This window comes from Anomaloglossus baeobatrachus, chromosome 4 (assembly GCF_048569485.1).
Source record: "Anomaloglossus baeobatrachus isolate aAnoBae1 chromosome 4, aAnoBae1.hap1, whole genome shotgun sequence".
Taxonomy (NCBI): Eukaryota; Metazoa; Chordata; class Amphibia; order Anura; family Aromobatidae; genus Anomaloglossus; species Anomaloglossus baeobatrachus.
Genome location: NC_134356.1, coordinates 261795372 through 261808558, shown reverse-complemented (window position 1 = coordinate 261808558; position 13187 = coordinate 261795372). Strand labels below are relative to the sequence as shown.

Here is a 13187-nt window from a genome sequence, read left to right as displayed (position 1 = left end):
TGGGCAGTACTTGACAGATTTGGACTGGGGAGGGATTTTATTTCCTGGGTAAGACTGCTATATAATAACCCTACTGCTAGGATCAAAGTTAATGGATGGCTTACTTCTCCTTTCCCCTAGGTAGAGGCACCCGCCAGGGATGCCAGCTATCCACCTTACTATTTGCTCTGGCCGTTGAGCCTATGGCGGCAATGGTTAGATCCAATCCAGACATAACAGGGTTCAGGAGGGGTGATCAGGAGGAAAAAATAGCATTGTACGCAGATGACACACTCCTTTTTCTGGCCAATGCAACATCATCACTGCCAAGGGCAATGGGGGTTATACAAGAATTTGGGAAGTACTCAGGTCTATTAATCAACTGGGAAAAGTTTGTATTACTTCCGGTGGGTGGAACCACAAACTCACCTAACTACATACACTCGGGCCTACAGGTTGTTGCCCAGTTTAAATATTTGGGGATAATGGTCACCACTCGTGTTGAGGATTGAGAGTCTCAACCTAACCCCTATTCTGTCGAAGTTTAAGGATAAGAAGGAAGTCTGGTCTCGCCTGCCCTTCTCAGCAGTTGGACGCACTAACTTGATCAAAATAATCTGGATGCCCCAGCTACTATACAAGCTACACAACTCTCCACAATGGATCTCACAAAGATTTTTCCATAAGGTAAACGCATTATTCCGGGAATTGATCTGGGGCAGACAGATGCCGCGCATTAAGCTCGAGACCCTGCAGAGGGATAAAAGTAGTGAAGCTCTGGCGGTACCCAATCCATGGGTTTACTATCTGGCGGCTCAGCTTCAGCACATTCGGGGATGGCAGGACCCTGGAGGGAGGGGCACAGTATATGATTCTACAACAATATTTTCACTCCACTAGTCTATACGAGGTTCTAGAGGCAGGAGGCTTCGGAGCTGCTGCTAATAGCTGCCCAACCCTACTACTAATCCAAAAACTTTGGGATAAAACTAAAAAACAATAAGACATTCAGGGAATTTCACAATATACCTCTATATGGAGAACTCCATGGTTACCTAACTTGCATTGTTTAGAGGGGTTTGGGAGCTGGGCTTTGAGAGGGATAAATAGATTCTCACACATTGTGGAGGGGGGTCAACTTAGAGGCTTCCCTCAGTTGCAAGCGGAGTTTGGGATCCAAAATTCAGAGTTTTATAAGTACTTACAACTGAGACATGCCTATCAGGCAGAAATCTCTATTACGGGTAGAGCATTGGAGCAGAACAAAGTCATGCAACGCATAGCAACCTCTAGAGGCTCAGCGGGAGTGATCTCTCGTTTATATTGGGATTTATTATATCTGGTGCACCGGAATTGTCCAGTAAACGCAAAAGAAAAATGGGAACGAGCTATAGGACCCATTGAGGACAACCAATGGGTAGAAATTTTAGAATTCCTAGTCTATCATTGGGGGAGGCATACAGACTGTCACACCTGTACGTTATTCACCAAGTATATCGCACTCCTAGATTCCTGTTTTGATATTGGAGTTAGAACTGACCCCTTCTGCCCGCGATGCAAAATATGTTCCGCAGATCTATTACATATGATGTGGTCGTGTCCTGATATTGAACATTACTGGAGAGAGGTGACAGAAATAATCGATGGAGTATACACGATAGAGACTAGCTTAACTCCCTTTGTATGTATTCTGGGATACGTGGAGGATTTACCTTTTGGAGGAGGAGGGCAAAGTGGCCGTGTCTAGACTATTATATATTGCCAGGAAACTAATCGCTCAACACTGGATCTCGGACCACAGTCCTACAATATCTGAATATGTCAAAAAAGTTAATTGGGTGATAAATGTGGAGAAAAGTATATACCGGAAAAGAAATGGCGTCATCAAATTTGAAAAATATGGGCACGATGGATAGATGAGTCAGGGTTGGCTTCGAGGTAACTGATTAGGTTTAGATTGGGCTTACTTTAAATTGATAAGGGGCAAAGGGTGAGAAATGTCTGCAGAACTTATCTATAATGATGACGGAGGATTGGGGAGAAGAGAGTAGCATGGGAACAGATTAGATTCTTCATCAAAAATGACATTTAACTGTGTACAATGCCAAACAAAGCAAAAACTCATAAAGAAAAACAAAAGTCTAATTGGATTAATTGATAAATGTAATAATGGTGCTTAAGAACTTGTGTCTAGGAATGTGTGGAGCTGCAGATCTGACATTATCGCTCCTTTCTACAAGACTGTTTAATGTTTGTTGGGGAGGGTAGGGTTGGGAGGGGGGTAGAGGCTGGGTAGCCTCCAATGTTTATTTGGTTGTAACTTGTAAAACTTTAATAAAAACATTTGATTAAAAAAAAAAAAAAAAAGAAAAGGACACCACTGAACAGAGTCAAAAACTGAGTCCGGAATAACTTTGCTGGCTCAATAGGGAATGGATCCGTCTGTTGTTTCACCTGAATCACATTTTTCGGAAATGTAGATGGAAACCCTGATGTAAGTGCTCAGCAATGAGCACAGGATAAACGCAAACTGATTTTAAAATGTTTTTTTGTGCTCAAAATTGCCACCAAACAGCAATCAACTCAACCCACCAAAACACAAGTCCCCACTCAGGGCTGTCATCTGTTAAAGGAAATATAGTTGCTGGTAGCACAAAGGTTCTGGAAAAGCCCCACTAAAGAAATCCAGGAAAATCTGCACTCTGAGATCAAAATGCCCCCCTCCATTATAAACCACCATAATGTGTCTACACCACAGTTAACATCCACATGTTTGGCATTGTAGTGAAGAGAGCCCGCTTAATTTACAAGGTTTGTGTTTCCAGGAGCACAAGCTGGACACAGTGTTGGGGCACAACAATGTACTGGACACTAAAAGGGCTTGTTTTCAATCTTAATTCTTCAACCTTCACTGCGTTTGTCTCCATAAACAAAATCCTCATTGGGCCCATAGATAAATTCACAGAAGGGTATGGTGTAATTTCTAATATGTGGTGACTTGATGGGGTTTCTACTGTTCTAGCACTTGGGGTCTTTGCAAATAGATTCCGCAAACTATTTTAATAATCTTCCTGTTCCAAAAGTCAAATAGTGCTTCTTCCCTCCCAAGCCCTGTGGTGCGGCTAAACAGTACTGTACAGTCACATGTATTTTTTTGTTCACTGCCCAATAGTATAACATTTTATGACACACCTGGTGTCAATATGCTCACAATACTGTCCATTTTCTATCAATTACCCTTTTTGAAAATGAAAACTTAAGGACCAAAGCAACAATTTAGTGGAAAAAAAAATGGCAATTTTTTTATTTTCACAGCCTGTTATACAATTCTGTGAATCGCCTGATGCTCATTACACCCGAAGATGAATTCCTTGAGAGGTGTAATTTCCAGAATGGGTTCACTTGGGGGTTTCTGCTTTTTTGGCATTTCAGGGGATCTTCAAATATGTCATGGTGTCCGCAATCTATTCCAGCCAAAATGGCGCTCCAAAATTCAAATAGCGCTCCTTCCCTTCCGAGCACTGCCATGCGCCCAAACAGGATCGCTGTACTTAAGAGGAATTACACAATACATTGTATGGTTCACTTTTCTATTGTTACCCTTGTAAAAGTGAAACAAATAGGGCTAAAGCAATATTCTCGTGGGGAAAAAGTAACATTCTTATTTTTTTTTTTCCTTCCGAATTGCTTTAATTCATGTGAAGCAACAAAGTGTTAATAAACTTCTTAAATGTGGTTTTGAGCACTTTGAGGGGTGCAGTTTTTAAAATGGTGTCACTTTTGGGTATTTTCTGTCTTGTAGGCCTCTCACAGTCACTTCATTGGTTTTGTAAATCTTCTTGGAAAAATGAGAAGTTGCTGATATTTTAACCCTTCTGACTTCCTAAGAAGAAGTGTTTAAATGTATTCATGTGGAAAATGTTTATTACAGGGGTTATCCACTACTAGGACAACCCTTCTGATTCCACTTGTTTCCCCAGTTAAAATAAAAGACCCTGTGCTCTCCTGCTGTTCTAGCGCCATTCCAGCGCTGTCGGTAATCACGGTTCGGAGCTCACGTGACCTTGTGATGTCACCCAAGCCCCACGTCCAATCACCACTGACTTCTCTCTCCCCCCACCTTTGGACCAAATGAGTAAATCAGCAGGAAGTTACGCCGCTGCCACTCACTTCCTGTTGTTTGCTCATTTGGTCCCAACGCGTGGAGAGAGAAGTCGGCGGTGGGGTTTTTTGTTTTTACAGCTCTGCAGCCGCTATTCCGTGGTGTTGCAAATTTACCATGTTCAGACTTGTGAAAGGTTCTCTTTCATAGGCACGCATCGAGTGACTTTTACACCCATGTGTTTTCCCTGGTGTAAAGCTAAATCAATGCTAGGTAGGACCTCGAGTTCACTTTTTTTGTGCCATTGAACAAAGTGTTAGTAGGACTTCATAAATACAGGCATAGGGACTCTGTTTTAAATGTATTAAAAGGGTTGTCACTACTTGGACATCCCCTACTCATAACCCTTGTTCGCCCCCGTAAAAATACATAAACCAGTACTCCCCTCCAGTGCCGGTGCTTTTCCAGCCATGTCGGAATCCATGATCCCTTAGCCCACGTGACATTATGACAAGCGAGCCCCGTAACCAATCAATGCCCAGCGTCTGTCTTCCCGCCTTCGGACTTCCTGCTCAAACTTTCGAAGGCAGGGGAAGAAAGAAGCCAGCGCTGATTGGTTGCAGGGCCCGCGTGTCATAACAATGTCACGGGGATCCCCGGAATTGTGGGTTCAGACATTGCTGAAGCTGCACCGGCATCGGAGGGGAGTATAGGCTTATTTATTTTTTCGGGGGCGAACAAGGGGAATGAGTAGGGGTTGGCCAGGTAGTGGACAACCCCTTTAATAAATCTAGCCCTAGATTCCCTCTCCCTTCTGGTAAAAGAAAGGCTTCATTTAAAGCTGCTTAATTCTTATGATCTTGTAAAATGGTAAAGCGCTTACACGAAGGATTCAAAATTATATAACTAATATAATTTTAATTTTTTCTTAAAGGTGGAGGTCACTTACTTTACTTTTCACTTGTGCTACTCTCTTTACTTTTCATGTATGTTTTAACGTAATACCATTGCATACAACAGAAGATTTTTTTTATTTTTTTCTTCTAGGGCTTCATTTGTCCTCTCTGTATGAAATCCCATGGAACAGCTGAAGAGCTTTTTAAACATTATGAAGCTTCTCATGAGCCTTGTAGTGACCCTGGTCATGGAGGAGAGGTCAATTCTTCTACAGAAAGGTATTTTTTGTTGTTCAATTTAGTTTTTTGGCTTGTTTCTTTTCCATTAAGATATATATTTTATATTTTTTTTTATCTAATAGTAAAAAATTATTTGTGAATTGATTTCATAATTTTATATTGGGCATTAAATCTCCTGTTTCCTCAAATTGCCATGTAGTTTAATTCAGAATTATGTCGATGATAAAATGTTTGCTTAATTAAGCTACCAATATAGAATGTTTAGATGTTTTTTGGAAGATGGGCCTGTTTTCAATGGATTGCCCATTAAAGATACTGACCTGTACCTCTGCACAAGACCTGCTATGTGTCACACTATTGATATACAGTGGGAAACGTTGCCCAGGGAGTCCCCTTATATAAAAAAAAAAAAAAAATATAGTGTATGTATTGTATAGTTTGTTTTTGTTTTTTTTTTTAAGAATAGTACAATATTGTACCATTTTGGGTTATACAAACATTTGGCGAGGGAAGCCAAAACACTCTTTCTTTGTCGCTCCATTGGGAGACCCAGACAATTGGGTGTATAGCTTCTGCCTCTGGAGGCCACACAAAGTATTACACTTTGAAAAGTGTAACCCCTCCCCTCTGCCTATACACCCTCCCGTGCATCACGGGCTCCTCAGTTTTGTGCTTTGTGTTGAAGGAGGCACACATTCACGCAAGCTCCACATTTTAGTCAGCAGCAGCTGCTGATTATATCGGATGGAAGAAAAGAGGGCCCCAGGGCCCCCGGCATGCTCCCTTCTCACCCCACTAAGTCGGCGGTGCTGTTAAGGTTGAGGTACCCATTGCGGGTACAGAGGCTGGAGCCACATGCCGTTTTCCTTCCCCATCCCTTAGAGGCTCTGGGAGAAGTGGGATCCTAACCGGTCATCCAGGCACTGGGACCGGGCTCCCTCCGCAGCCCCTGTGGGAATCTGCCGGACAGGAGACTTAATATCATCAGGGACAGGCCCTGCATCCAAAAGGTACTCTTGTGTCCCCTTGGGGACGGTGTATGGAGCGCTCGTGTCACTGACACTGCAGCGGCTGCTGTATGTTTAGGACGGCCGGGACTACCGCGCCAACCGTGCCTGTTTGTCGGCCGCGGTATTAAATTTAGTCCCCGGCTTCTGCGGCCTAGTACCATAACTCCCGCCCCCGGGCCTGCCAGTCAGGGGTAAGGGCGGGACGGTCGATCTGACGTCGACAGTGAGGGCTGGAGCATACTTTGGTGTCCTCCTCCCCCCTCACTGATCACTGTGGGGCACCAGATTCCCGCACTTTATTAGTCGCCGCCCACGGCCCCTCCTCCCCTAAGAGCTCCGGCAGCCATTTTTACAATCATTCTGCCGGTGGAGGATTTCAGGAAGAGCTCTGCAGCTCTGGGAGGCCCAAGGCAGGGAATCTGGTGGACACACAACCGCTTTGGGCGGTCGGTAAGCCACACCGGTCACCGGTGCTGGTCCCCCCAGGGTGCCGAAGTGTATATATTTATTTATATATCTGTATACATTTTCTTTGTTCGGCAGCATTGTTTTTGCTTTTGGCTATATACCCTCAGTGATCACTCTCAGAGGAGACAACAGCATGTCGTCCGCAAAGAGCAAGGGTGCCAAGACACAGGGTTATTTTGCAACCTGTACCTCTTGTGCGGCTATGTTACCTGCAGGTTCCACCTACCCGCACTGTGAGCAATGCTCGACCCCTGTTGCACTCGCTCAGCCGGAGCCTCGGGCACTGGTGGGGCCCTCGGCTCAGGTAGAACCCCCGGCCCCCACTGTCCAGGGGACAGGGACAGAGTTTGCAGCTTTGGCTGAGAAACTCTGAGTCGCTGTCACAATCCATGGCTCAGTCTATGGACAGATGGTCTGCTAAGATACTAGAAGCTTTGCAGTCCAGATCGGTCCTTACACAGGCCTCTGGCACTGTGAGTTCATCGCCCCCAGGCCCCTCTCGGTCTGCGCAGCAGCGTGCTCCTGGGGTGACACCTGAGTCTCACGGGGAGGACTCCGACACGGACCGCAGTCCCAGACCGGCTAAGCGGGCTCGCTGGGAACCGTCCCCGACTTCATCACGCTGTTCGGGGTCTCAGCTTGAGGACTCTCTGGAGGATGAAGCGGAGGTCGCAGCTCAGGGCTCTGACCCTGACGTTGCTCTCAATCTTGATACACCGGAAGGGGACGCCATAGTAAATGATCTTATAGCGTCCATCAACCAGGTGCTTGATCTTTCTCCCCCACCTCCACCTATAGAGGAGTCGGCTTCACAGCAGGAGAAACACCAGTTTAGGTTTCCTAAACGTACACGGAGTGCGTTCTTCGATCACTCTAACTTCAGAGATGCTGTCCAGAAGCACAGAGCATTTCCGGACAAGCGCTTTTCTAAACGTCTTAATGACACACGCTACCATTTTCCTGCTGACGTAGTTAAGGGTTGGGCTCAATGTCCCAAGGTGGATCCTCCAGTCTCTAGACTGGCGGCTAGATCCGTAGTGTCAGTGGCAGATGGTTCATCGCTCAAGGATGCCACTGACAGGCAGATAGAACTCCTGATGAAATCCATCTATGAAGCCATAGGCGCGTCTTTTGCCCCAGCCTTTGCAGCAGTGTGGGCACTCCAGGCTATCTCAGCTTGTCTGTCTGAGATTAATGCGGTCACACGTACCTCTGCTCCGCAAGTAGCGTCTTTGACTTCTCAGGCGTCGGTTTTTTCATCCTACGCCATGAATGCCGTCCTGGACTCTGCGAGCCGTACAGCGGTAGCGTCCGCCAATTCGGTGGCAGTCCGCAGGGCCATGTGGCTACGCGAATGGAAGGCAGACTCTGCTTCCAAGAAGTTCCTAACCGGTTTGCCAATTTCTGGCGACCGTTTGTTTGGCGAGCAATTGGATGAAATTATTAAGCAATCTAAGGGAAAGGATTCGTCCTTACCCCAGTCCAAGCCAAAAAGACCGCAGCAACGAAAGATTCAGTCGAGGTTTCGGTCCTTTCGGCCCTCAGCCAAGTCCCAACCCTCCACGTCCAACAGGCCTCAGAAGGGCCAGAGGAACTCTTATGCGTGGCGGTCTAAGTCACGTCCTCCAAAGACCGCCGGAGGCACGGTCTCCAAGGCGGCCTCCTCATGACTTTCGGCCTCCCCAAACCGCATCCTCGGTCGGTGGCAGGCTCTCCCGCTTTTGCGACGCCTGGTGGCCACATGTCCAAGACCGATGGGTGAGAGACATTCTATCTCACGGTTACAGGATAGAGTTCAGCTCTCGTCCTCCGACTCGTTTCTTCAGAACATCTCCGCCCCCCGAGCGAGCCGATGCACTTCTTCAGGCGGTGAACACTCTGAGGACAGGAGTTGTGATCCCCGTTCCCCTTCAAGAACGTGGTCGCGGCTTTTACTCCAACTTGTTCGTGGTGCCAAAAAAGGACGGATCATTCCGTCCTGTTCTGGACCTCAAACTGTTCAACAGACACGTGAGAACCAGACGGTTTTGCATGGAATCTCTCCGCTCGGTCATCGCTTCGATGTCACAAGGAGACTTCCTAGCATCAATCGACATCAGGGATGCTTATCTCCATGTGCCGATTGCACCAGAGCATCAACGCTTCCTGCGTTTCGCCATCGGGGACGAACACCTTCAGTTTGTGGCACTGCCTTTCGGCCTGGCGACAGCCCCACGGGTCTTCACCAAGGTCATGGCATCCGTGGTGGCGGTCCTACACTCTCAGGGTCACTCGGTGATCCCTTACTTAGACGATCTCCTAGTCAAGGCTCCCTCTCGGGCGGCATGCCAACACAGCCTGACCATTGCTCTGGAGACTCTCCAGAGGTTCGGGTGGATCATCAATTTCCCAAAGTCAAAATTGACACCGACCCAATCACTGACGTACCTCGGGATGGAGTTTCATACTCTCTCAGCAATAGTCAAGCTTCCGCTGGACAAACAGCGTTCGCTGCAGACAGGGGTGCACTCTCTTCTTCGGGCCCAGTCACACCCCCTGCGGCGCCTCATGCACTTACTAGGGAAGATGGTGGCAGCTATGGAGGCAGTTCCCTTTGCGCAGTTTCATCTGCGTCCACTTCAATGGGACATTCTCCGCAAATGGGACAGGAGGTCGACGTCCCTAGACAGGAACGTCTCTCTTTCACTGGCAACCAAAAACTCTCTTCAGTGGTGGCTTCTTCCCACTTCTTTGTCGAGGGGAAAATCCTTCCTGCCCCCATCCTGGGCTGTGGTCACGACGGATGCGAGTCTGTCAGGGTGGGGAGCGGTTTTTCTCCACCACAGGGCTCAGGGAACCTGGACTCCGACAGAGTCCTCCCTTCAGATCAATGTTCTGGAGATAAGGGCAGTGTATCTAGCCCTAAAGGCGTTCCATCGGTGGCTGGAGGGCAGGCAGATCCGCATACAGTCGGACAACGCCACGGCGGTTGCGTACATCAACCACCAGGGCGGCACACGCAGTCGTCAAGCCTTCCAAGAAGTTCGGCGGATTCTGCTGTGGGCGGAGGCCACAGCCTCCACCATCTCCGCAGTTCACATCCCGGGCGTAGAAAACTGGGAAGCAGACTTTCTCAGTCGCCAGGGCATGGATGCGGGGGAATGGTCTCTTCACCCAGACGTGTTTCAAGAGATCTGTTGCCGCTGGGGAACGCCGGACGTCGACCTCATGGCGTCTCGGCACAACAACAAAGTCCCGGCATTCATAGCACGGTCTCAAGATCACAGAGCTCTGGCGGCGGACGCATTAGTTCAGGATTGGTCGCAGTTTCGACTGCCTTATGTATTTCCTCCTCTAGCAATGCTGCCCAGAGTGTTACGCAAGATCAGGTCCGACTGCCGCCGCGCCATCCTCGTCGCTCCAGACTGGCCGAGGAGGTCGTGGTTCCCGGATCTGTGGCACCTCACGGTGGGTCAACCGTGGGCACTCCCAGACCGCCCAGACTTGCTGTCTCAAGGGCCATTTTTCCATCTGAATTCTGTGGCCCTCAACCTGACTGTGTGGCCATTGAGTCCTGGCTCCTAGCGTCTTCAGGGTTATCTCAAGATGTCATTGCCACTATGAGACAGGCCAGGAAACCAACGTCCGCCAAGATCTATTACAGGACTTGGAGGATCTTTTTATCCTGGTGCTCTGATCAGGGTTTTTCCCCCTGGCCGTTTACCTTGCCCACTTTTCTTTCCTTCCTTCAATCAGGAATGGACAAGGGTTTGTCGCTCGGTTCTCTCAAGGGACAAGTATCGGCGCTTTCCGTGTTTTTTCAAAAGCGTCTAGCCAAGCTTCCGCAGGTCCGCACGTTCCTGCAGGGAGTTTGCCACATAGTCCCACCTTACAAGAGGCCGCTGGAACCATGGGATCTTAACAGAGTGCTAAAGGCTCTTCAGAAACCACCTTTCGAGCCGCTGCGGGATGTCTCTCTATCACGTCTTTCGCAGAAGGTGGCATTTCTAGTGGCAGTTACATCGCTCCATAGAGTGTCGGAGTTGGCAGCGCTGTCATGCAAAGCCCCCTTCCTGGTTTTTCACCAGGATAAGGTGGTTCTGCGTCCGGTCCCGGAATTTCTCCCTAAGGTGGTATCCCCTTTTCATCTCAATCAGGATATCTCCTTACCTTCATTTTGCCCTCATCCAGTTCACCAATGTGAAAAGGATTTGCACTTGCTAGATCTAGTGAGAGCACTCCGGCTCTACATTTCTCGCACGGCGCCCCTGCGCCGTTCTGATGCGCTCTTTGTCCTTGTCGCTGGCCAGCGTAAGGGTTCGCAGGCTTCCAAGTCAACCTTGGCTCGGTGGATCAAGGAACCGATTCTTGAAGCCTACCGTTCTTCTGGGCTTCCGATTCCTTCAGGGCTAAAAGCCCATTCTACCAGAGCCGTGGGTGCGTCCTGGGCACTGCGGCACCGGGCTACGGCTCAGCAGGTGTGTCAGGCGGCTACCTGGTCGAGTCTGCACACTTTCACGAAACACTATCAGGTGCATGCCTATGCTTCGGCAGATGCCAGTCTAGGTAGGCGAGTCCTTCAGGCGGCGGTTGCCCACCTGTAAGAAGGGGCCGTTTTCGGCTCTTTTTATCGAGGTATTCTTTTACCCACCCAGGGACTGCTTTTGGACGTCCCAATTGTCTGGGTCTCCCAATGGAGCGACAAAGAAGGGAATTTTGTTTACTTACCGTAAATTCCTTTTCTTCTAGCTCCTATTGGGAGACCCAGCACCCGCCCCTGTTCCCTTCGGGCTGTTGTTCTTTTGTGTACACATGTTGTTCATGTTGAATTGTTCTTTTGGTTCATGGTTCAGTTCTCCGAACATCCTTCGGATTGAATTTGCCTTAGACCAATTTATAAGTTTCCTCCTTCCTGCTTTTGCACCAAACTGAGGAGCCCGTGATGCACGGGAGGGTGTATAGGCAGAGGGGAGGGGTTACACTTTTTAAAGTGTAATACTTTGTGTGGCCTCCGGAGGCAGAAGCTATACACCCAATTGTCTGGGTCTCCCAATAGGAGCTAGAAGAAAAGTAATTTACGGTAAGTAAACAAAATTCCCTTCTTTGTCCTTCATAAGATGAATGCGTTGTATAGGCACGTTTGGTGTGTATGCTGGAAGCTTTCGCTGGTGTACACCATCGGCGTAATTCATAATAGAGATTTAAACAAAGCTTTATTATTCTACTTAAAAAGAATCTGTTAGCAGTTTTTTTTTTTTTTTTAATTTAGTCTGAGAGCAGCATAATATAGGTCAGGAGAGCCTGAATCCAATGATGTATCACTTATCAGGCAGTGTGTTCAGGCTATCAGTATTTTATCAGCAGGACAATAACACCATCTGACTATAGGTCACATGCAGCCCAGTCCAGCTAACTTGTGTAACCCCACCCTCATTACTCAGCAGCAGTTTGCTCACATTGTACAGTGTACACAGGAAGCTGCCAGTCAGGGCCTGGGTGGGTTTTACATGGGTTAACTCTTATCTCTGCTACATCTCTATGAGAGAAAAAAAGCCCAATAAGTGACACATCACTGGAATCAGGCTTTCTTGTCCAGTGTAATGGTGCTATAAGATTATATAGCAAAAATCTACTGACAGATTCCCTTTTGTTATAGTTGTCTTTTATCTCTAGATTAACAGGAATTTAGCATCAGTTTCATCTTTCAAAACAGCTGACTGCTTGATATGAGATCTGCAAAACTGTGCAAACTTACCCTTGTGTGAGTTCTTAAAGAAGTTGTCCAGGATTATTGCAATAGTCTTCAGTTAATTTTATATGACTACAAACTTGTGAATTCTCACATCGCACTTTGAGAATTCTCTGTTATCAGCGGCGAAACCAAGTGATCGTGTGACTGGAATTATGAGATATGCATACTCTCGTCCACATTCCGACTAGACGTGTGCGGCTTCGCTTAATATAAGTGCATTTCGCATACTTACGGTCACATGAGTGTTGGTTATGGAGAATCTATGCTGCATGCAATGTGAGAACTCAAAAGTAGTGATGGGTGAAAGAAAGAAAGAAAATAAGGAATAAAGCAGGAGAGTTATAAGTGTCGAGTCTCCCGCGTGTCTACAACACCACTTCCGCATCCGCTCATTAACCCTCTTCCCTCATTCACCGTCAGTCCAGCATGAAATTGGTTGCAGTCAAACCGTGCCCCCACCCTGTGGGACAGCGTCTGTAATTGTTTGGAATCACACATGCTGTGTACATCCTTATAGTGTAAAAATAAATAAACTGGCGTAGGGTACCCAACACAGATAAAGCATATGGCTGCAGCCCCCAGCCATGTGTTTTTTCTTGGCTGTGTATCAAAACAAGAGGAACCTTATTTGGGACTTTTTTTTTTAACTAGTTAAATAAATTTTAAAAAACGGTCTGCCAATGTCCCCCCAATTTTGATACCAAGCCATGATAAAACAGACAGCTGCTATTCTCATGCTAGGGAGGCCCATGGTTATTGGG

General features: G+C 47.4%; 1 protein-coding gene across 3 annotated transcripts in view; it reads left to right on the top strand.

The window, feature by feature from the left end:
- EEA1 (early endosome antigen 1) overlaps positions 1-13187 on the top strand; it is a 302741-nt gene that overhangs the window by 61793 nt on the left and 227761 nt on the right. For all 3 annotated transcript variants that reach the window (XM_075344800.1, XM_075344799.1, XM_075344801.1), the window contains one exon: positions 5129-5256. In XM_075344800.1, coding sequence (XP_075200915.1) covers positions 5129-5256 — 128 coding nt within the window. The remainder of the gene's footprint in view (positions 1-5128; positions 5257-13187) is intronic.